Consider the following 25524-nt stretch of genomic DNA (forward strand, 5'->3'; position numbering starts at 1 on the left):
AATTACATGCACCAGGTGTTTTGACCCAGGAAATTAAGCTTGTGATTGCAAGTGTATTGTCAGTGCTATAAACAGCAACTCTGCAGTTAATGTATATATATCACTGGCCATCCAAAGGAACTGCATATGTTGCATTTAATAAACTGTTCTATTCGTGAACTCAAATGGCTCTTTTGAATGTGACCAGACCTATACTTAACAGATTGTTCCTGCACTCTGCCTCGGGCCTATAGTTACGCTTTTGCAACAAGATGATGCAGTAACAGGTGCTGAAGACCCCACAGAGGTTATGTATGCACCAGAAAATGTGAGGAATGGGTTAATAGCCTTAGGCTTAGACATTCCTCTATCCAAATGTCAATGGCCCAAAGGAGGTTAAGTTCCTCAGAGTCTGGTAGGTTAAAGGAACTGCTTCTGACACTCTGGAAAAAATAGACCATGGGCAGAATCTGTCTAGTGTGAAAGAATTACAACAGTTAATGGGAACGTTAGGATATTGGTGCAAACATATCCTTGTTTTTTCTGTTATTGCCCATCCCTTACACAATTTGCTCAAAAAGGGAGAATCATGGGAGTGGACTGAGCAACACATGAGGGTGTTCCAACAGCTCAGTCCTACACACCCCAGTGACCCTACTATAGCAGAATGGGGTTCTGTTGAGAACATGGTATTTACTGCAATCTGTTTCAAACTGGCCCTTATGAACCAAAGAGATTCAGCTTGACTACATTTAAAGAGACAGAAGAGAGATATTCTGAGTTTGAAAATGGACTTATTAGTTCAAGTAGTTAAACAAGTCAAGTCACTAACAGGTAACACGTCCGGACAAACTGTGATGAGACTTGTATTGTTTTCCCTTTCCAGGAATGATACTGGGAATGATGCCAGCAAACCTTCACTGAACATCACATCTAAGGACTGCTTATCCTTCTTGTAGGAGCAATTATTACCACCATGAACCAAATCTGGTTCACACATCAGCAAGCTTGACCTGCAGGGTGGAGACCCTCACTTCTTTTATCTATGCTAATCAATATGGTAACTACAGTACATTCTGCACCACACATGCATCTAACTTGTGAAATTTACTGTGGCAGCAAATATAAGGGAAGGAGATGAGGGCACTTTGCCCACTGAAATTAGAAAGATAACCTGAAATAAAGTCACTGAATTTGAAAGGGAATTTCAATTCTAGTGGCACCTAATCAATTTTACTTACGATCTCGTTAAGAAGACAGCCACAGCTTTTGTCTTACCAACAGATGATGCTTCAGTATATACTATATATGAAATCATTGTATTAGGATTAAATCACAACAGCACTGTAGTCTATGCATTGGAACACAGAGTAGGGGTCTGAGAGATCAGAAATAAATGGCAAACCACTGATGTCAATGCGTGAGTTGTATGGAAATAACAAGGACTTACTTGTGAAAGTAACACCATCAAAAGCCCAAGACATTGTCTTGACACAGAGCAGAATGTCTGTCATTTTGAGATACATCCCAATGATATTTCCAAGACAATAGTTGTATATATTGGAAGAGGATATGTATAAGAATGCTTTATGATCGTGTATTTGTAGATAACATTACTGTAGATGCATGTAATTGTTCAAATATTTGTGTTTGCAATTCTGTTAGAATTACAGGATGTGACTTTAATTATTCAGCTCCTGTAATTTCTTACCAACTGTTACAACCAAACCACACACTAATTTCAGATTTGTTGCCTGTACCTATTGGAATGAACATTACCTTAGTGAAGAGATTGTTACGATATGATTTACAATGACTGTTAACATGAACCTGAGAAAACAGCTGAAAGACTGATCTCTACCCATGATAATGCAAAAGAAATACATGGTGTCTTGGAATGTGTGAAGATGAATAGCATCAGTGGGGAGACCCCTTTTCAGATGGTCATCCACTGCTGCAGGAATTTTCAATAGGCTACTTCATCTTTTTGTTATTAATACTGACTCTAATATGTTTTGCTTTGACAATATTCATGTATGTAAAATTCTGGCTAATATCCACCTGAAACACCTAAGGTCTGGGTGTGGTGCAATGAAAGATGTGGGGGGAGAAGTACAAGCAATTGCCCTACAGAGACACCCCAAAAATCAATTATATACAGGTGTGATAGGGGCACCATACTGAAGGCATGAGTCTAGTCAACCGGTGGATAATGTAGGAATGAGCCCTGCAGCCATGATATATGATGAAGGGACTTCCACGAGATATGCCATGAGATGTGTGGCTAAGGGATTACTGTGGACATGATGGCATGCTGAGACGATAGGTTATCAGGCAGAGCTGGACGACCCTTAGTGCTGCAATCAGCCAGGTGGCAGAGGGATTGATGCTAAGTGTCACAGTTGGGGAATCTGCGATCGCAAAATGAGACCAGACTTACAGTGTGTGACTTACAGTGCACCACACTATTGGTGCATCTGGGAACACAGCCAGACCTAAAGTGCTAAATTGGCTATAATCAGAAATTAAGCCCAGATGTACCCAGTCCTTCTGATCCCTGAGGACCAGGTGGAAATCAAGGGGGCTTATTCTCTGCCAAATTGCTACACTCTTAACACAGTACCATTTATCCTGCCAACACAGGAGCTAAGATATTTGCAGTTAAACACAATGTCAAGAACCCTTTAAAGAAAACAGTTTAGTTGGCCATAATTATATAGAATATTTATATGAAAAAACAGGAAAACAGCTATACACAAATGTTGCTAAATAAAAGCTTAAATAGCAGTTCTAAAATGTAAGATAATGAATAAAACCCAAAAAGCATCATAACCTTCCCAAGGAGACTGAAGACAGGAAACAGGTCTGTTAGAAGATGATGATTTCTCTTCAACCCTCAAGCTAACTTGACGCTCAAGATGCTCTCGAATTCGGTGCATGGCAGGCTGTTGCTTCTCTTTGCATTCTCTGGCATATTCAATAGCACGCAACACTTTATTTAAGCGATCACTTGGTATGCCGCGAACACCCTAAGGAAACAAATCGTATTGTAAACACAGGGGCTATTATTTCTGGGATTTATATTCTACAACCATATACACTCTATTACGCTTAAGATATGACAAAGCTTGTAGAAAAATCACAGAAGTTGTTAACACTGCTCACAAGTGCAGCCATATCCTCCGCAGCTGTAATTTGATGGCCATCCTCTCAGGTTAGTGGTTAAGGAATTACACTTATATAAAACATGGAAATTTAGCTTTGGATTTTATAGGTTGAGGACTGTGGTACAAGAGTAAAAGAGAATAGGAAAAAAAAGTGGGACAAAGATTACCCTTCTTTTAAATAATTCAAAATGATCTTACTGCTTTAATGCCCAAGGATTCCAGCTTCTCCTCCAGGGCTTGCTCCAAAACAACTCGTAATTCTTTAGTTAAAGAAGGATCAGTCTTCAGAGCATTTATTAAATAGTAGTTACTTCTACGTGGTTTACAATCACTTTTCTCAGTTTCTGAAATAAGAATGGAAGAGACGTTTAAGAGACGCTTGAAAAATCCACAGTACGTGACACAATTAAAAACCGCACTGAAGCATGCACTCTTTAGAAACACCATGTGTGCACCTTTTATCTTCATGGAGTTGTATTATTTTTAATATCTTGGGCTAGCTTCCAAAAGTCAGCTCACTTGGCATCTATACCTCAGCACCTTGTTCTCACCATTACCAGTATCTTTTATTGTTCTTCTTACAGAATCATTGTAAAGATATATACCTGAATATTTAGCAACAAAGATCTTTACTTTTAGCACTATACTTGAAAACTTCTGATAAAGACTGTAGTCCAATAATTAAGTTCTCTAAAAGTGGTATTTCAAATAAAAGCTAGCAGGAATAAGAACAGGAATACAACAAACTTTTTCTCAAGAAAAGCTTCGAGCAACATTATGTTCTCTGATAAAAATCACCTACTGAAATCAAGTATTTTTAATGTTGTAACACTTTTAAAAGTCTTGGTAAAGGCAAAACCTTAGTCTGGGGCAGACCTTTTCACAGAAAATACATGATGGATAATAATCAAGGACAAAGTTCAGTGTCATGTTTTCTTCCACGCAAGTCTATGACATCATACATACTTAAAAGCAGACAAAGTTTCTCTCTCTTCCCCTTGCTTTAAGTGTCAATAATGACATAGGCTCTTATGCAACAAATAAAGAATCATATAGACAGATTTTTCCACCTAAATTAAAGACTGACATTTAATTTAGGCCAAAGTATTATAGGGTCACACAGGGGAGTAAAGAAGCAAAACACACCCATTTGAAACCTGTCTATAAAAGTGTCTCTGGCAAAACAAAATTTTACTGAATGCCATTTAAACTAAATGAACCAATCATCTGTGGAACCATGGTGGCTGCTGCTGTCTGGCAGTGGTCAGCAAAGTTGGTAAAGGGTATAAACACCCCACGAAAGCATGCCGTAAACCACACTCCCAACTCTCCTGAAATAAAGGGTAAATCTTGGACAGGAGTTTGTCTCTTTCCAGTCTTTTTACCTTACAGGGTAGCAGAGTCATCTGCCAGCCAACAGACAAGGACATAAATGAAGGAGTAATTCCATATTGTGACTTTCAAATGTTTTATTTCAGAAAAAATGTGCCACTTTTCCTATTTTTAAACAATGAGAGCTTAAAAAGCAGTTCCATTTACTTTTCTTTTTTTTTTTAAGGGAAAAATAAGCACCCCGGAGAAGACACAAAAAAGCCTCAAGATACACAAATGATATTAAGGCAGTTTTGAGGAATTGCCTTCTGATGGATCCTGGAAAGAACTGTAGGTTATGAAAACTGAAAGAGAGGCCAGCTACCATAGTAATAGATCTGTGTCGAAGAGGACATAATCAGGCTGAAATCTCATCTGGGTGGGAACTGTGTGGACAACGCAGTCCCTGACAGAGATGGGATTAAAAGTGATTTGTCTGGAGAGCTGAGTCCCAGAAGAGACTAACCACTGGTCTCAAGGAAACACTGGGCTATCAGACTATCCCCAGTCAGGACAAGTCGCATTATGCAGTACAAAATCCTCCCAGAAAGCCATACATGAGACATTTTAAACTGGAAGTCTCCCAGGAGCCTTTTGAAAATCCTGTCCCTTTCAGATGTTAATACTTACAATAAAGGAGATACATTTAAAATAATTTTTAAATTCCTAATTACTCCATACTAATATGGGTAACAAGACTATCCAGCATTATCCTAATTAATGACAATATTAATTCTTGCTAATTAACTCAAGCCAAATCTTCTTTGCCAGAGAATTTACTTAAGGAACTGTTTTCTTATTCATTTTTGAACACCTAAATACTAGATTCAACAACTTTGAAGACAAGGGACCTTAAATCTGGTCCATGTCTCAGCTCCTATATAATCCTAGAAAATAATGTTCCGAGTCAAGAGTTTTCACACTCCCCCTTACAAATGACTGTCATCAAAACCAAAAAAATCCTGGTCTATCTTTTCAGACTGCATTCTTTCTTTCTCTTTCCTGCACTGCAGGCCATGCCTTTAGGCACAGCAGAAGAATCAAAGACAATCCATCAAGAGAGAAGATGGCAAGCAAGAGAAATAGCAGAAAGAACGGCAAAAATGTAAGTAGTCTTTATTTCAGGTTGTTCAGAGTCACTGGATTTTCCCTGGGGAAACCTCTCTATGCACAGATCTATTCAAACAACAATTTTGTTTTCAAAACAGCATTGTTCCTTCAAAATTTAAGCTCACTGGCTGTAAGGTTCACGATTGATTTTTGCACACAGAATAGGTTTTTATGCTATTCAGCTATTTGGTGTTTCACCTGAAGTACTGTTAGCTGCCTTCAAAAGAACATCATGCAGGATGAACCAGTGCTTTCTGTTCTGTCGTTTTAAATGTGGCCTTCTCCAAGTTCTCCTCAGATAAGGAAGAACAGCTGCGAGTGCTGGGTTATGTAAATTCATTCCAAATTGCACAACTCTGGCTGAAGCTGTGGCTGCTTATGAGTAGGTGCAACTTAGATTACTTGGAAAAGTATCTGTGGTACATTTATGAAAGCTGGCAGCTTCAACCTCCACCACCAACTTCCTTTTACCTGAACTCTTTATCTTCTAATGCCGAGTTTAAAAAGGAAGTGAGCACACATGGCAATAGTATCATCACCAAAAATTTCCTAGTGAGAGGCTATTCCCCATCAAACATTTTTGCTCTGCTTAGTTCAAGTGCCTTTAGATACATGGAATGTGCCTGCTCTAAAGAAGTGAGCCAGATTTCATAAAAACATTGAACTTGGATAAGAATTGTAATATTTACGTGCACCAGCAGCAAACAGGAGACTGACACAAACAATGTTCCCACCCAAATCACACAAACATATTGAAATACAATGAAAAATACTGTAGATATCAAATAATATTTTTTATTTCAAGAAACACATGCCACTATATTTTGAGCTGAATCAATCATTACCTTTTTCCTCTTCTGAAAGCTCCTCTATGGGTTCCAGCATATGCACCAAGGGTGCCTGCTCTAATAAAAAGGAACAACAGGAACACCAGACAAAAAGGACAGAAGAAGGTCAAGGTCTGGAGTGGGAAAGTCAGGCAAAAACTTTCCTGATTGCTGACGACCTGCTTAACAATCACAAACCCAATGCAATGTGACTCTTCGCTGCCTTGGGGGTACATTTTTGCAGAGGAGACCCTAATACAGTAGTTGTCCAAACACAGGTGTATAGTGTCATCTCAGATGTATCAGAGCTTTACACCAGCAGTGCAGCGACTGATATGTCACAAAACAATAGAAAAACCCATACCTGTCTGGAATGGCACCCAGAGGCCAGGTGGGATATTTTTAGGCATCTACAATGACAGGGCTACCCAGGATTACATAAATCAATATTGTTATTCATTTCTTATAAGAAAGAATTTTTTTTTAATTTATATTAAAATATTATATGCAATTTGATACTAGAAGTTTAAAAAAGATAAGTGAAATGGACACAGAAATCCTCAAAAATATATGGAAAAATATATTAACTCATTATTCCAGAGAAATATAAAGTACCGAGTCCATACGTGCAAGAGATATTTTTTTAATATATACATATGATGATTTGCAATAAAACCAATTTAAAAAATCTTCAATAACTCCGATTTAGTAAGATTCAGTAGTATTACATGCTTTAAAGAAATCTTGAAATGTCCTCTGCTGAAAACAGCTTCCTAAACACACTGAAATTATCATTCTGTGGGCTGTCAGGTAAAATTTGCTTTACAAAAATGAAGTTTATTACAGTTTATTTACAACTTTATAAACTTCAGATATAAGACATTTGAAAATTATTATATGTTGACCAATAAATGTTCGGGCTTTTAAAATGTTAATATTCACTTTCTAGAAATTAATTTATATCAATGGAAACTAGAACTTGAATGTCTTCTAGGGTTTACAATAAAAACAGATATGCAAACTGTACTTTCAGCATTCAACTACAGACATTATAGGAGAAAACAATTTGTTATTCAATATTTTGGGCCAACATGCATTTGCCCCATCTTTCACAAGAAACCTCTTGCACTATAAATGGTAGTTATGCTGTATGGGTAGAAGGGGAGGAAGTGATGCTGCAGTGAGGATGCTCTTCAGCACTTCTTGTACAATCAGGTACAAACACGGATGTACTGCAACAGGTAATCACAATGAAACGACGAGCACTTGGAGCTAAGTGACACTCACTGTCACATCTCCAATGTTTTCCATGTTAAGGCGACTAAAACTGGTGCTATAAATTCTTGGGTATGGAAACCGCTCTCTCCACACTTTCCATATCTGTGGTGATATTCAGCCTCTCACCTGCTTTTCCAAGCCAGTTATCCAACTCCTACAGAAGTTTGCTCCCACAGAACTTAAACTAAATAAGAAGTTCTAAGAAAATGCTTCTTATATCATCACAAGATGTTAACAAGATGCAAATACCAATATATCTTAGGGAAACACTTAAAAGCAAAACTCTGAGAGACAAATAGGCTTTGGGGGTCTTTGAGTCTCTAAGGCTGTAAAATCTACCAGTGACCAGAGCATTCCTGGGCACTGGAAATGATCTTCCACACTACTGCTCCTGGCACTGCTGCCCTGCACCAACTAAGGTTCTCCAAAACAACATTCAGACACAGTTTGGGATCATTCCCAACAGCTTGAAGTGCATCTGTTTTGGAGGACAAAGCCTGAAGCACAGATGAAATGTTCTGGGGGGATTTAATTTAGCTGCATGGGCACCAAGGCCTCCGAGTTTCTTGGCTGGACCTACCAGTCAGTAAGACAGTTGCTGTGTAATCGGATTTAATCTATACTTGTTTTACCTTTACTTTACTCAAATGCAATCTACTTAAAGGGGCTGACTCACCTCCACACAAGGCTTTGCCAAGTAACTTAATGTAACAGGAAAGCCTAGTACCCAGAACTCAGACCTGAAAAGAGTCTGCTGATCTGGCATAAAGGTACACGCTTTTCTTTCTCAGTGTATCAGAAACAAAAGAAATTAAAAATCAGTAAAAGAACAGTTACAAGAGCAAACCCAAAATACATTACTGTTACGTGTATTGTTGTTCATTGCATGATAACAGAGGAGATCAAAGGCTAAGACATGAGGGAGTGCAACATCTGAAAACATCAACTTCCCTGATGTAAGCAGGCCTTTTCTTTCTCTTTACTGAGATATTTATTAAACATCATGTTGGAATCAAATGTGAGAAAAAGCAGCTTAGTTCACCATTACTCTTGTTTATAGACAGGTGTGGAGACGACCGCCCTAAGGAGCCCTCTCCTTATTTTACCAGAGATGTGCTTCTTCTAGCCATCTGATCAGACCTGTCAGCTCTTAGTGCACATCCTTGAAATCAGCAGCATCCAAATATTACCAAGCTTATTTTTAGGAATCACTGAAGTCTGACTACCCAACTAGACTTCAAATCTGTACAAAGCTGTTTTTGCAAACTTCAAACTGAAACGCTGCTGATGCAGACTACAGTCCTAAATACTCTGAATTACTGTAACCTCCTCTAGTTCATCTGACTTTTTTGCCCAAAATCTCACCAAGCCCCAATCCAATGTTAGCTCTAAGCAAGCAATTGCTACAGCTTCTGATTTAAGCAGAGCCAGTTGCCTTCCTATCAGTTATCAGCCCTAAACCTAGTTCAGCTGACCTTACCATTTACTCTACATCAACAACCTCAGTGTCAGACCCTGCTGGCCAGGATCTAACTCCTAGCTTTCATCCAAGCCTGAGTGTTGAACCTAGAGTGCTTAACTTCCTTTTGGACTCACATCTAGAAATAAATTACTTTCTCCTAGTCCCTTCTCAATTCCTCACTCCAGCTGAACACCCAAACTGTCCTTGCCTTACTGGAAGTGGATCCCAGGAGGCTGAAGCCAGGCAGGAGGCATGTTACCTGGTTTAGACTACAAAGGTACTGGTAGAACTGGGGATTACATCAGTCTTGCAGTTCAAAGGCAACCTTAATTATACTTGTTCACTGACACAATTTGAATCCCCTCTCTCATCTCCGCCCTTTCTTGGCTACAAAATAAATTTAAACTTTATACTTAAACTATTCTGTCAGGCTCTGCCACTGGTCTCTGGCTTAATTGATCCTTCTTAACTTGACTGTGTCTGTCTAAGACTAATGCTAACCCTAACCCAAGCTCAGTGGCAAAAACTTGGTTCAGCAACAACCAGATATCTCTGAGTGATAAAACCCCTTTGCAGATCCTGACATAAATAAACTTATTCTGCTGGGATCAACCACCTTAACTGCAAACCTAATTCATCTGGTCCTCCCTGACAGTCCCACACCTGACCCTAACCAAAAACCATTACTGCTAAACCCTATACCTGGCTCAGTGGCAAACTCTAAACACATCCTCTCTGTATGTCATCAGCCAGACTCAGTCCCAAACCAAACCCTACCTTTATCCTCAGAAGAACAATTCCTGTCAGCCTCCAGCTTGAACCTAACTCAAAGCCAGCTTCCAACACCAGTCTTAGTGCCGGCTGGCCACACTCATCTCACTGGCCTGAATCCAGCCATATTAATACTAGTCATCATTAAGGCGAGCAGCCTTAAGATGAACTCCACAATGATGTGTCTGTCATCCCACATGTCCCAGACTATCTCTTCTGCCAGCATATGTGTGGAGACATAGATAAGATGTATCAAAACAATAGGTTGCCTTAATTTCTTCAGTGGCTAACTGCACTACTGAAAAATTATGTGCCCAAAATACCTTGAAAAATAATTAAATACCTGTTTTAAAGAATATGTGAAGATGATTTCTATGCATGTGGGATAGGAAAATATATTCAACAATAATTAAGAATTCAGGTTGTGTATATTTCATGCATATCATATATTATGTGTCTGTTCTTACCTCCTAGTTTAAAAAAAACCAAACAATATTCTGGCACTACTATTGGAAAAGAAGTCTTCTGGCCAACATTTAAAGGAGAAATCCCGTCTATTTATGCTGACATATGAAATGCTGAAGAACTTTTAGTCTCAACAGAAGTATTACAATTATCTACGGTGTAGTGTCATCTACAGTAAGCACTTTGCACTTGCAACATGAAATCCCTGGATAAAATGTAAAATTTGTTATTAATTACTTCTCTTTTTAAAGATGTAAGGAATGTAAGCCATCGCTATACTCATTGTATACTCCTTTAATTTATACTCAAATTTCACATCCAAAGAGCCGCCGGACTTCATCTGTGAGACCTGTAATTTGGACCATCATTTTTAATTAGTGCACTTCATGTATTTTTCTCCTAACTAATCAATGGGAAACCATATACTGCACATAAGCAGCATAAATATTAATTTTAAATCAATATTCTGAAATATAATAAATTTCTTACACTTACCTGAGGCCTCTAAGTTAGGAGCCTAGTCATCTCAGACTCCTACAGACACTGAAGAGACACACAGGCAACTTCAAAGAGCAATTCAGATACTAGTTCAGCTGAACCAAACTCTGAAGGTGCTCCTTTTCTCTGTTTACTGTCTAGGAAGAGTAAGTACTTCGACTAAATTTTCCTCAGATGCTTCAGCTATGTCCCTGCTGATAGCTAGGCCTTGGTCCATACCATGTTTGAAGACTAAGACATAGGTTTTAATGGACAATCTCATTAGTAGCTTTGCTTTTTAACTACTGTCTTCAATTCCACCTAATATTGACCTAACAAAGATTAAATGTTGAACAAGTACCAACATTTCAAGAGTAATATAGGAGCCAAAGCCTAATTTAAAAATATTATTTTAAAAAATTAATCATTACTAATCTGTTGACTTTTTGTGAGACTCAAGTGATCTTTGAAAATAAGACCTAAGTTACATTTGCACAAAACGCACAAAACCTACAACTAGCTCAGAAATGGACAGAAGAATGGTCTGCCAGGATGGCATTCAAGGCACTCTACTAGCTCCACAAGAAATCAGGGTATCTTTTCATACCACAGAGTGAAGTTGTGCAGAACAAATATTAGGATACAAAAAGCTTTGGAGCAGCTTTGAAAAGTGTACTGAAGTTCATCACAGAGCCTTTTCCAGAATTTATTTTCTTTCAAACAGAAAAAAAAAGAAGGAAGATATTCCATATGAAGACAATTGTTTGGTAGGAAAAGTACAGCTCTTGTGATTTCCAAGATGACCTATGCTAAAGAAATTTATCTATAGAAGTTGCTAGGAAATGGTTTCATTTTCATGAGAGCATGAAATGCAGCAATCTTAATTCTGTATGTAAGTCCATCTCAATTCCTTGAGGTGCCCTGAAAATTTTGGGAAAGACACTATAACTTCTGCTAACCTTTACATCCAGAAATTAGGTAAGGCAAGTTTAAGGAAAATCCAGATGGGGAGAAAAGGGACAGAGAGAGAGAGACCTGCAGAGATAAATAAAATAATAATCAGCAAAGGAATCTGAAAGGAACACCTTCTTTGAAGTTTTATAATAAACTGATATTGAATCTTGTGCATACCAATGGCAGGAACAGCATTTTCTATCTTGAGAAGTTTCACAAGATGTCACAAACCTCATATTTGGAGCAGCAAGAAATCATGAAAGATTTGAATGAGCTGATTTAAATTGTCAGAGTACAGAAAATATTAATGTTCACAGGACTGTTTTCGTCCTCAGTACAAATGAAAGTAAATGCACTAAGAAAGTAATGCTTGATAAGCTTGGTGGGTAAGTCCTCAGCAGTAATCATCTTCATAGAACTTGTTTCTTAAATTCAGGGCAATAGCTAAGCTACTTGCTGTGAGATCTCTTAATGAGAATCAGCACTACTATGTTGGTGCAATGAAGCTGGTTTGAATGACAAAGAATTAGATTGTTTAAAATGTTTTTACTAATTCTCTATACTTAATATATCATTACTTTTCTCCACACAACATTTCATCCATATAATTTAACTTAAAAAGCTTCAAGCAATGAACTACTAACCTGTATTATTCAAATAATGTTACCATATAATTATTAGCAATAATATAATCTATTTTCCTTTGCTTAGTAATTCTTGTCACAACAAGTATTTTGAGATCAGCACTACATCAGTTTTTCATTCCTCATCAAGTTATTGAAAGCTTGATGTATACTGCCCCTTCTCCCCATATGCCTTTTCAGAACTTTTTGTCTGTCGAAAATGAAAAATTCTGTACATTTTTCATAGACAAATTTCATTTAGTCTCCCTTTGACATCGGTTTTAAAACTAAGAGAAATAATAAGAAAAACCTGTTATTTAATTATAATTCAAATTAATGAACAGTTTTTAAACATTTTATTTGCTCAAGATTCTTCAATATTTTTCTACTTAAAATGAAAATAAAGAATTAACTGATTGCAGAATATTGGTATGCTAACAATACTCTCCATTACTTTGCATACTGATTAAAAAAAGAAAACTATTTTCACAAAGTACAAAACAATGTAAATGTAAATCCCTTCTCCCCCTTCTAAATGATACTACAGTGTCACAAGTATAACAAGCAGGAAAAAATACATAAATAATGACCTACATGTAAGCACAGATATACTCTGGAAGAACTTGGACAGGATACCTGTCTCTTTTGATTATTTCTTCTGTATTTTTACTCCTTGCTATTTGAAATTACATGGAAAATACAGTATTTCAAGACTTCTAAACAAACATCTCCACATTTCCCTATGCAAATTCCAGTAGATGCACATACCTATCCAGTATATGTATATATCAGATAAGCATATTTTCCATAAGAAAACATTTTTTTTTGTCAGTAAGTTTCATATACCTTAATGTGCTTCAATATTACACACATGCTAGGAAATATTCTCAAATTATTTTCATTTGTTTTTAATTTATTCTTTTCAATAGTGCATCCTTTTAATTATGTCATAGGAATTCTCAACACAGACATACTACAAAGCAATTCAAATTATTTTCTTTCAATATAACTACTGTTAGAGCTATGATTTGACAAGCAACACACCTGAGAAGAGAGTGTTAGATTTGAAAGTACTGGATCTGGACCTATCAAAAAAACTTACCGTGCATGTTAACTGGTAGACTTGGTTTAGGTTCTTCAAGACGCTCTATAGTAGTGTTCACTAAAATAGCATAATAGTAAAAAATAATGGGTTTCTATTATAGTAAACAGTAACAGACAAATATAGATTCTTAAATGTAGCAATATTCAATCATATTTATAAATTAGATAATTTTTGGCTTTAATGGGGAAAAAAAACCCAAATAACTTACAAGTAAAAACCAGTCCTTCACAACATTTAAGTACATCTCTATATATGCTTAACATTTTTAACACTTCTAGAATTAGGAAAAGAAACTAGTAACTAAATCATCACTGAACTAGAACGTGATCATCTCTTTGGTCACGTCCATATGTTGTCTTTGCCTCACAGGGAAGCAGTCTTGGCCCAAACCTACTTAGTCAAGACCAGCCTGACTGAGGCTTGTATTTCCCAAAGAGGATCTGTGGCATCCACACTTCACATCAATAAATGCAAACCCTACCTGTATCATGTACAGAGTGTAGCCTTGTAGTGAATTAGCACTTCAATCCTACATTCCTCAGATCAGCTTTGGGCCTAGGAGCAAATTCACTTGTGTGCCATGGATTTATACTCATCTGTTCTTCAGCATGGCTGAATATGACCAGGTCCAGAGGAAAAGCCACATGGCCATACTATTACTATGCTCTCCTCAAACTAAAACTACTCCCTGCTGTGTGACTCAGTTCAAGCCAATGCCTTGGTAATACAGCAAGACAGTTTTCAAACTGGGATTAGAATTAACTCAGCTGCCATTAGCTATTGCAATAAACTTACTTCAAGTCACTGCAACTGCAGCAGCAACTATACGGGTGTTTGTGGTGCAGGGCAACATCCTAAAACACTATTATCAGGTTTAGCTATTTGTAGTGGACTTCAGATGTTAAACCATTGCACAGACAAAAATATCAGAGTTCTTCACATTCTTGGAAGATCTGTGTCTTAACTGACAAGTTATTCAGTTTTGTCTAGTCTTTCAGTATTTTCCCTTTTCTGAGTTCTGCAACCTAAGGACAGTCAAGCATGGAAAAAGAAAACAATTAAAATTACACTTCATAATGCAAAGCCGAAAGTTTTTACACAATAAAAATAAAGTTGCCCTACTTTACATTTTTTCACTACTCAAGTGATCAACTTTGCACATTAGAAGTCCTTATAGCTAGAAAACATGACCTTTGTACGTCATGGCACGGAAACAGGTAGGTACCCTGTAAAACTGTTGATGTCTCTGTTTTTTAATGAATTGTGACATTTGTTTCAGCCAAGTTGCAGAAACCAGAAATAAACTTTGTTTTTCTTTGAGTGTGGACTTACCATCATATGTTTTAATGCTTGGAGCTGACCTTGTGGACAATTCTTTTATCTAAAAGAGAAAACACAGATACACGAATAGCTATAAATGTCAAGGATCAACATTTAGAATGAATATGTAGCATAAAATACCTAGTTTGAGTACTATTCCATAACAGACATTATCGGTTATGATTTGGTGAGAGAAACACTACTTCCGTGGAACTCTATTCTACTGCCCAACATGTATTTCACTCGTGCTTAATGAATGGAGTGTTTAATTACACATTGATTTTAAATGCATGAACAGTTCTCTTTTCTGCTCTACAGTTTTGTTTATTTGACACCCCAAGACAAGCACTGAACTGAGAGCACAGGGGAAACATGCTGGCTGTAATTCCATCTACAGAATACAGGAAACTTGTGAATCCTGCATCATTAAACCAATATTCTGCACTCTAATTCCCCAAACAGAAGCAAAACCCAAACCATACACACACATAGTCAATATCAGCTAGAGCCGGCACAAGATATTTCTCTATTTTTCAGTTTGGTCCTCTTCTATTTATCGGTTTGGTTATAGCCAGTAGTGCCTCAATTCATTGCCCATTCATTTTGGATTCTACAAAAGCGTTAGCTAATTCTCAAGCCCATCCAGTTTCCAGGAATTAAAATGTAGACCTTCACAGCTGTACTTCACAAACACTGAACTTGGACCCCTCTCAACCCATTATAATTTGTGGTCATACTGTTATCTTTTAAAAGGTCACTTTACTTCAAGAAATTCATCCAGGATTAAGTCCTCTGTTGCTCCAGCTATCAATTTTCTTAAGGTGGAGATGTAAAAGCTATTATTTGTCTTTCCCTTCCTTAAGCACTTACGTATAGGTTTAACATTAAACTCAAGAAAAAGGTGTAAAATCAGATGTTGATCTGTAAAGAATGCACCATCTAACAGAGGAATAGGTTGTAAAGGCCACATAATCATGCCAAAGTCTACACTCGAGACCATCCAGATCTTCACCCACCAATCACCCCAAAAAATCTATAGTTATGTTTCAACAAGAGCTTATTTGACGAAAAAATAATTCATTTCCAAACATAAAATCATAGACTATCTCAGGCTGGATGGGACCCATAAGGAACAAGTCCAATTCCTGCTCCTTACAGGACTACCTAAAACTTAGACAATATGCCTAATAGCGCCACCCAGATGCTCCTTGAACTCTGATAGGCTTAGTGCTGTGATCACTTCCTTGGGGAGCCTGTTACAGTGACCAACAACCCTACTGGTGAAGAACCTTTTCCTAAGGGCCAGTCTGAACTTCCCTGGACACAGCTTCATTCCATTTCTTCATATCCTATCACCAGTCACCAGAGAGAGCAGCACCTGCCTCTCCACTGCCCCCCTTGAGGAAACTGTACTGTGATGAGGTCACCTCTCAGCCTTCTCTACTTGGTTTATTAAACGTGTTTTAACTCCTGGTTTACATTCCTGTGTCCCTTTTCCAGATCTATTCTTATTTATCAACAATACACTTACAAAATTTATCAACATAATTTCCAAAACACTGCAGCAGTACTATTACAAATTGTGAATATTAAATATGCAACCAGAGATACATCAAAGACCAAACGATAGTAAAATGTTTCTCTGTATCCTGAGCTCTCTGAAAAATAGAGTGCTTCACAAAACAGACCTGCTTCTTCTGAGTAATAACCAGATCATTCTGCTGCTGAAGCCTCTGCTCCAATTCTTCTATCTTCCTCTTGTAAAAGGTGTTATTTTTATTCAGGTCTTCTCTCGCTGATGATTTAAGCGTCTCAATCTGTGACAGTAGCTAGAAAGCAATCAGAAGAAAAGTAAGTTCCTCTTAATATTACAGAAAATATTTTAATGCTATAAAGTTTAAAAAAGAAAGTGTCATGCTTAGATATTTTTAACATTTTTTTCTGCAAAAATTTAATGTCTCCTGTGATTTCACTGGGACTTGCATGTATTACAAAAGAGTTGTCTGGATCACTTTTTATTTACACAAGGAAGACTACCTAAATCACAATACAAAGAAAAGGACATACAAACACATAGCTGAGATTGCTTCAAACTAAGATTGCAGGAAAAAACACACAATTCTATAAAAATGTTTTAGTTGTAAATCGTGTCAAATAGTGATATTTTAAGGACCTGATATGTGAATTGGCATAATAAACCTAATATATATGAACTCTGAATGTGAAAGAACGGAATCAGTATTTAGGTGCACCATCCCAAAAGTAATACTTACATTACTCCTCCCTTATTCTATTCTTGCATTGTATGTGGGTGTATCATTAACTACATCCTTTTTGGGGAATGTTCCATGGTTCCTCCCCACTGTTTTCTTGCCAGAGGAGGAGAAGCATTGGCCAGACCACTATGATCTGCTCAGTTCTTATATGGTCACGTAGATGAAAGGAAAATGAAAGGAAAAGAAGCAAGAGAAACAAAGCAGCAAAGAGATTAAAAATAAATGCAGACATTAAAAAAAAATCTGAGGAATAAAGCTTTGTATAGTCAAATATATAAACTGAAGCAAAATAAAATGCCATGGTGTTTTTTCCTGGAAAAGCTGAACAGATTCTGTGTTAGAAAGCTCCAACAGAAAAAGCAGTAGAGAAGTGACAGAAACAAGAAAAAAAGACTGAGACATATGCCATAGGTCTGTGGTAGCAGCAGGTACAGGGTGGATGAAAGCTACGCGTTGGCAAGTCATATGTCAACTATCCTGCCTATCCACTTAACACTGAAAACACTGTATAATGCAGCGCTCACAGCTGTAAACTCTTCAGAAGAGAGATACAGTTTCAGGTTTCTGTCAGATTCTGAAATGATAAATTCCATTTCAACCCTGGCCTTAACTGAAAGATCAAGATCCTACCATAACAGAAACAGAGAGATAATAAATACCCTCTTATGAACTCTTGATATTTAACAGATCTACTACAGTATATCAAGAACTACTGAAAGGGTAAGAAAATAAGAAAAATATCTCCTTTTATTGTGAGTGGTTTGCTGTGCGTCTTACCAGGGATTTTTCTGTCTCATGGTCATAATGAAGGGCTTGCATTCTAGACGTCCACTTTCTTTCCTGCACAGAGAAAATCAATATTAATTCCTATTAAGAACACATTAACATTTTGTTTGATATATGCAGCTTTATTTCTTGTTAATAACACATTACCATTTAGTTCAATATATGCAGCTTTTTTCCTAAATAAAGCATAAATACCAGAAAGATTATTACTGATGATATGAAATTTGAATAGTCTAGTATTTAAGGCCTGGAACAGTCATCAGCAGGTTTTATACATCTGAGTGTGGTTTTCTTACCAAGCACTTTAAAAACTATGTATTTTCTGATTGATTTTTATATGCAGTCACTGTGAGTGAGAAATACACAAGCATTTTGATACAACTCTGTGTATTAAGAGTATTAAGAGTTAAGTGTATTAACAGTAAGAGGGGGACTTTCCCCCCCAAATAATGTAATTTCAAGCACTCATTAACAACGTATTTTGTGTAACAATGGCAAAAAATCAATATTAATATATGAGTTTTAAAGTGAAACAAATCTTCTTTGAGGAAATAAAAAAAAAAAAATAAAACTAAGTTTTCCGCATCTTTGTGATGAAGTGATAAAACTTACAGACGATACCAGCTGTATACAAAGACCTTCACATCCCAGAACCCATGAAATATAAAATGCATGTGTCAAACAAACAAACAAACAACAAAAAAACCAACAAAAAACCCAGACAAACAAAAAAAAAACCAAAAAAACCCCTAGGTTGACAAATCCTGTCAGAAAGTTTCTTAACTTTTTTTCATCTTGGGAAATGGAATATTCCTACTTTTCAGTAAGAGGTCTCACAGATCAACAGATATAAATGCTTTATTAAAGCCTTCTGGAACTGAAGTGCAACCATACTTGGCAAAGCTAGATATAGATAATCATAAAGAATAAGAGAATATAAAAAAAAAATAATTACTTTATTTATAAAGGATAAGGAAAATAAATCCTTGATTGACGTTATAGTATTAAATAGTATTAAATCTTTAGAACCAGCTATTTTTGCCATTGAGAAGAACGAAAATTTTACTTATGGATTTCAAATCCTACTCAATAGATGTACAAAAAATAAAAGAACACGAGTAGTCTGTCAAAGCAATACATTAAGTTACAATGTTACCTGTTCATCCAGAAGTTTAACCACTCTGTGATGATCCTGGGGACTCTGAGGTTTCTCCTCTGCAAAATCATGGCTGTCTTTCAGTGTTCCTAAATTGGATTTTTGTTGCATATTGGACTTTTGTAATTCTAACAGTTGCTAAAAGGAGGGCGGAAGAATACAAAATGTACTTTAAACAGAGATTGCATCAGATACTTTTCCCATTTTTCATGAGTTCAGCATTTACCAAATTTCATGTAATTATTAATATCTACATCTCAGATAAATATGACTTGTAAAAGTACACTGGACCCAACAGCTACAAAATATAAGCTGCTCTGGTAATGCCATGTGTATTTGTTTTCTGACTCACCCATACTTTCATGATTCTCCTTCTAGTGAGCATTTCCTAGGCATATATTGAAATCACATGAATCCTACTGTTGGGACTATAATGCAGAGGTTAGTCTCCTCTCTGCCAGTTATAAGAACATTAACATAAAGATACCTAACAGATAGCAATCATAACAATATCTACTAATCTATAAAGAGGCATTCAGAGGTTGAGGAGTAAGGAAAAACTGCCTTAATTGCTGAAGGTATCATTCATTTGTCAAAACTCAGCTATTAAAAAAAAAAAGAAGAACTGAAATTATGTTAATAAAGTACCAGTATACAAAGATACAACTATGGCTATCATTCAACCATTATTTTAGAATTTTGTAGAAGAACTTTACAATGACCACATCACATTTCAAAACTGTGAAGTTCACTGCCATCTACTGTAAGCCTTAAAATGTCAAAAAATTTAAATCGCTTACATTTTCTAAGGTTGAATTTTTTGAATATAACTCCTTAAGCTCTTTCATAAACATCTCTTTCATTTTTTCTATTTCATGAGCCAATCTCTCTCTTTCTTCCTCTTTCCATTTATGAAATGATTGTAGAATTTCTTCTTCTTTTGATTTTTGCTGTTCACATTCCTGAAATTTTTTTAAAAATATTACTTTTTATTTTTTCTCACATGCAACATGAATTCAAGCACCCAAACTACATGTGGGAAGCAGTCACTTTCGATGGCCAATATTATGACATCAAAAAACATAAAACTCCACCAGTTTCTGAAGAAACTATGCATTTTGCTAGCAAAATAAGTATGCTTCAAGAAAGTTTTGGTAGTTTGTTATTTTCCACTGAATAAAACACAAATGACCTTACTTGGTCATATCAAAGATCCACCTTGTTCAGCATCCTGTTTCTCACAGAGGCCTTAAGTCCATAGGTAGGAAAGGTTAATATTGGGGCAAGCAAACATGCACGTTCTCCTTCATAGTCTCCGAGCTGCCAACTGTTTTCAGCTCAGAGGAGTTATTCAGCCTGATACAGTTTTGTAAACTTCAATAACTTAGTAACCTTTAATACATTTCTCCTCATAAACTTTTGCAGTCCTCCCTTGTGGCTGTATCAGCTTTTAGCAACTGCAACATCTTTTGCCAAGGAGCTCCACGAGCTGCATGAAGAGCCAAGTACTTGTCATGTTGATGTTTGAATCTGGCTCCTGCTAGGTTCATTTGATTAAGTCCTGAACTGGAAAACAGAGTGAATGATGGACTGTTATTCACTCTATGTAACTCATGACATAGAGGTATCAATATCTCACCCTCCATCTTCATCAAGCTGTTGTCTCTTTTTCAGACTGACAACTCTCAGCATGCTCAGTCATTTTAATTACTGAATGATCTTCTTTGTAGCCCATCTCCATAACTTTTATAGTTCTATCCTATCCTTTTTTGAGACGAAGAGACTAGACTCACACACTGTATTTAGGCTGTGGCTTGCACAGTGATTTTCCAGAATAATTGGTACTATTTGATTTTCTTTGCTGGCTGCTACTAACTGCTGGGCTAACATTTCCATAGGACTGTGTATCACAACCTTAATATTTTGCCCTTCAGCAAGAGCACTCAGCTGAGAACCCATCATTTTGTAGATGAAGTTAGAATTATTTTTTTCCCATGCACATTGACCCCACTTTATCTGTCAAATTACTTCAACATTCCATTACCTAGTGACACATTTTTATATAGCTCTCAACTTGTTTTAAAGTCCTGCATTTCACTGCCCAGGATATATATAGTTTTTAGGAAACACCTACATCTCTCCATCACAGTATTCACTCTGAATTTGTTCTCCAACTATAATATGCAATCACTGAATGGGATCTTCTGTATCCTTTCACCTCAAAGGAGTAGAAGAAACCAAAAATAAGAAGCATGGCAATTTTTATACAAATTCCCCTCCAGTACTCGTTGTCCTAAAAAAAACCAGACAAGAAAGATTTTCTGCTCTTTCAATCAAAAGACAGTAACATGACACCTGAATTGATAGTGGATGTCAGTCATGGCAGACAAACTGTAACCAGTCGCACCACACATTTCTATCTTCCCTGACATCCTAGAAAAACAGAGAAGTTTTGAAAGCTTCTTGTTGTGTAACAGTGCAGACTGTAGCTTCAGGACATTTTGCGCAGTCCTTCTGCAGTTAGGAGTCTCAGCTAAGACAACTGACTTCAAAACAGGCCCCTAAGGCACCGAAAAATCTACAATGCACTGTTATGAATACACCAAGTTCCCTCTCATAAACAAAACAATGCTTCAGGGCAGTAGAAATATGTTATGGATGTACTTCTCAAAAGTTAGGCACAGAATGAATGAGTAGAATACCTTGCCAATGTCCACATAGGGCCATGGCCCATTAATCTAACAGTACTTGTGCTCCTAAGTGAAATTCTACCAGCTTTTGATTTGTTCCTTCAGTACTTTCGAAAATGGAAAAAAAAACCACAAAAAAAAGGAAGCTGAACAGTCCCAAGAAAGGGGGAACAGGAGAACTGAAGAAAGAAAAATCTGAAGCTATGTTCAGGGAAAGAAACACTGCATGTTTTACAGAAGATCAGGGTTTCCTATGAAAACAAGGAAGAAAACAATCATCAATCATAGAATACTAGGTTGAAAGGGACTTTAAGGATAATCTGGTCCAGCCTTTTTTGGCAACAACATAGTCTAGACAAGATGGCTCAGCACCCTGTCCAGCTGAAACTTGAAAGTGTTCAATGTTGGGAAATCCAGCACTTCTCTGGGGAGATTATTCCAGTGGCTGATCGTTCTCACTGGGAAAAAATTGCACTCGTGTCCAATCAGAATCTCCACAGGAGTAACTTGTACCCATTACCACTCATCTTTCCATGGGACTCCTTGAAATAGGAGTCTTCATCTCCCTTGTAGCCATTGTTCAAATACTGGAATGTGGTGATAACATCTCCGTTAAACCTTCCTTTCTAAAGGCTAAACGCATCCAGTTCTTTCAGCCTTTCGCCACATGACTGGCTTTCCAGTCCTCTGATCACCTCTGTGGCCATTCTCTGCATCTTTCCAGTCTGTCCACATCTTTTTTTGTTTAGTGGGGACCAAAACTGAACATAGGTTTCATAATGTAATGATAGACCTGTTTTGTTTATTCCCTTTTAATTCAGAATCATAGAATGGTTTGGGTTGAAAGGGACCTTAAAGATCATTTATTTCCAACCGTGGGCAGGGACACCTTTCACAAGACCAGGTTGCTCAAAACCCCATCCAACCTGGTCTTGGAACATTTCCAGGGATGACGCATCTACAACTTTTCTAGGCAGTCTGTTCCAGTGTCTCACCACCCTCATAGTAAAGAATTTCTTCCTAATATCTAATCTAAACCTACTCTCAGTTTAAAGACATTTCCCCTTGTCCTATCACTACACACCCTGACGAAAAGTCCCTTTCCAGCTTTCCTGTAGACAGACCTCCTTTACGTACTGGAAGGCTGCTTTAAGGTCTCTCCTATTCTCCAGGATAAACAAACCCAACTCTCTCAGCCTGCCTTCATATGAGAGGTGCTCCAGCCCTCTGATTGTTTCTTTCAAAATGTAATCGTTGGTTTCATGCTTGAAGGTCCTCAAACTCCATTAGAAAAGCTATTCAGAAATTTTGAGGTTCTCACAGGTTATGTTAACAACCACAAAACACTGTTTTTGAACACGATAGAGGGCAAACTGAAATGCAAAGATGAGCATTTAACTCCATCATGAGATGTATCTTGTCTCTTATGAGAAGAACTTGCTTCTCAAACTGAAGCACAAAGCTCCTTTCTCAAAAAAATTTCACTGCTAGCTATTTCTATAGCAAATTATCTGATTGTGTTTACTTAAACAGAAATGAAAACTGTGAGACGATCTGAAATTATCAAGCTTTAAAAGAATCTTGAAGTTACATGTTTATTTTTTCTCTTTAGGAGTCAGTAAGCATACCACAATATTCAGTACCATCCAAAACAAAGTGTTGTATGTGACAACAAACAGATAATTACTGCTTTCAAATCATTCTGTTTTATTCACAATAGCAAAACTACTATAGCTAAGAAAGCTAAGACTACTTTCTGCTTTTGCTTTCTGGTCAGCCAAATCCTAAGGATTTAAAGACCAACGTGCAAGTTCTAGATTGCTTTGTTTTTTCTGAGTCTCTCTTCCTTGAGCTGCTTTACATCTCTGTTGGACAGTAAAGTTCTTCACAGCAAAGAATAAATTCTACTCAGTTTATAAAGTCACACGTAAAATCACAGTAATTTCTAAGAAACACGTAATAATCACAAAATATCATCATGTCAAAACCAGCTTATATTTCACCATAGTAAGGCAATTTTATCTGTTTCAATAACAGGCCACACATGTTACGAATTGGCAAGTGCTAATAAAAGTGCTGTCTAAAGTATTAATTTAAAATATGTTTAAAACAAAAGTAAGGAGGAAGTCAATGGTCAAAATTGTGGGAGGCAAGGGAGGGCAATAGTTCAATGCCCAAACACCATCATTGCTTGACAGGTAAGATACATTTTTGTTCCAGTCCAGTTACAAAATGAGTGAACATAGTCCAACGTACTAATCCATTTGCAACATTCACATACGTTAGTACACATTACCTTAGACAACCTGACAATATCAGCCTGTTGTTCAGATTCTAATTGGGACTTGGTGAGCTTCAACTGCTCCTTGAGTTTTTCAATCTCATCCTGCAATTTTTCAGTGTTTGCTTTCCTCTTCTGTTCTGTTCAAAAGAAACACAGATTTTAAAAAGCTTTGTTGCCATTTCTGGAACTATGATAATTACTGCAAATATATTTCCAGTGTTTCAGTAATGTCTTCATGATGTGTAACTTTACTGGACCATTTTCCCTCCCACTAGCATCATTCTCCAAAGATGCTTTTAAATACTTATGTTCTCTAGACTGCTAACTTATCCTCAAACACTTGTAGTCATCATGGCTAGGCTTCTCAAACGAAGATTTGGGGAGGGCTCTACCCACGTTTGTTACAAGCGTACTGGTGGCTAAAAAGGCCAATACGAGATAGGCACGTCCGGTTGCAAAAGGCACAGCAGAAACACTCCTTAGGTGGTATATTCTGCAAGGCTCGATTCTTTCTGCGTTGTCTTTTCTCCTCAAGAGTGATCCTGCGTGTGTTCTCAAAAGCATCCGCAGCGTTATAGTGTGTCTCCAGACCTCCCGATTGGAGGCCAGAGTAGACCAGTTATGTTGATCAATATGGCCAAGGCTGAGATGTTGTTTCAGAGAGTCCTTGTATCTTCTCTTCGGGGCTCCTCTCTTGCAGCAGCCGGTGGCAAGTTCACCATAAAGCAAGATCTTGGGGATGCGGTGATCTTTCATCCTTGAGACGAGCCCTGCTCAACGCAGCTGTGTTCTCAGTAACATAGCCTCAATACTTGTGACTGTTGCTTGTTCTAGAACAGATGTATTGGTCACATAATCTGACCAGTGAATGTTTAGGATTGTACGGAGGCAGCGTTGATGGAAGCGTTCTAGGAGTCACAGGTGGTGGTGGTAGATGGCCCATGATTCAGATCCATATAGGAGAGTAGACACCATTATGGCTCTGTAACCGCTTGTACTACTGACACGTGAAAGAGTTTATGAAATATTGACATGAAAAAGTATTCTATAATCTAATTTCAAAGGAATCTAAGCAACACAGGCTCAATAAAAGGATGTACGAAGGACAAAGTGAACCTCAGTTATTCAATTCTGCTAGGTTTAATTTATTCTAAATAACTTTTGTAAGGAGCCCACTTGGAATACAACTAATTATTTATGTGGAAAGAGTTGGGGGAATATCATTGCAACAAAAAATGTTAAAATATGCAAAAATCATAACAATCTTCAATCTTATCAATTTACCAAGGATTTACTAGCCCATCATCTGGGAATCTGAGCCCAATGCAGAATATTATTTCAGAAATAACTGCATTGGATATTTCCCTCGTAGAGCCATTTCAAGGCTAATCCTTTCATATGACAATTACTTCAGCTGTTTCTG

General features: G+C 37.1%; 1 protein-coding gene across 3 annotated transcripts in view; it reads right to left on the minus strand.

Moving 5' to 3' along the window:
* Window positions 1-25524, minus strand: part of DZIP1 (DAZ interacting zinc finger protein 1) — a 42624-nt gene that overhangs the window by 6390 nt on the left and 10710 nt on the right. For 2 of the 3 annotated variants that reach the window (XM_027674644.1, XM_027674645.1), the window contains exons 6-15: window positions 24114-24238; window positions 19928-20089; window positions 19128-19265; window positions 17963-18025; window positions 16598-16738; window positions 14922-14970; window positions 13587-13646; window positions 6473-6532; window positions 3345-3490; window positions 2813-3008 (exon numbers count right to left, since the gene is read on the minus strand). In XM_027674644.1, the coding sequence (XP_027530445.1) occupies window positions 2813-3008; window positions 3345-3490; window positions 6473-6532; window positions 13587-13646; window positions 14922-14970; window positions 16598-16738; window positions 17963-18025; window positions 19128-19265; window positions 19928-20089; window positions 24114-24238 (1140 nt within the window). The remainder of the gene's footprint in view (window positions 1-2812; window positions 3009-3344; window positions 3491-6472; window positions 6533-13586; window positions 13647-14921; window positions 14971-16597; window positions 16739-17962; window positions 18026-19127; window positions 19266-19927; window positions 20090-24113; window positions 24239-25524) is intronic. The other variant, XM_027674647.1, reaches the window with a different exon arrangement.

Source organism: Neopelma chrysocephalum, unplaced genomic scaffold (genome assembly GCF_003984885.1).
Source record: "Neopelma chrysocephalum unplaced genomic scaffold, ASM398488v2 Primary Assembly neopelma1_25, whole genome shotgun sequence".
NCBI classification, from domain to species: Eukaryota; Metazoa; Chordata; class Aves; order Passeriformes; family Pipridae; genus Neopelma; species Neopelma chrysocephalum.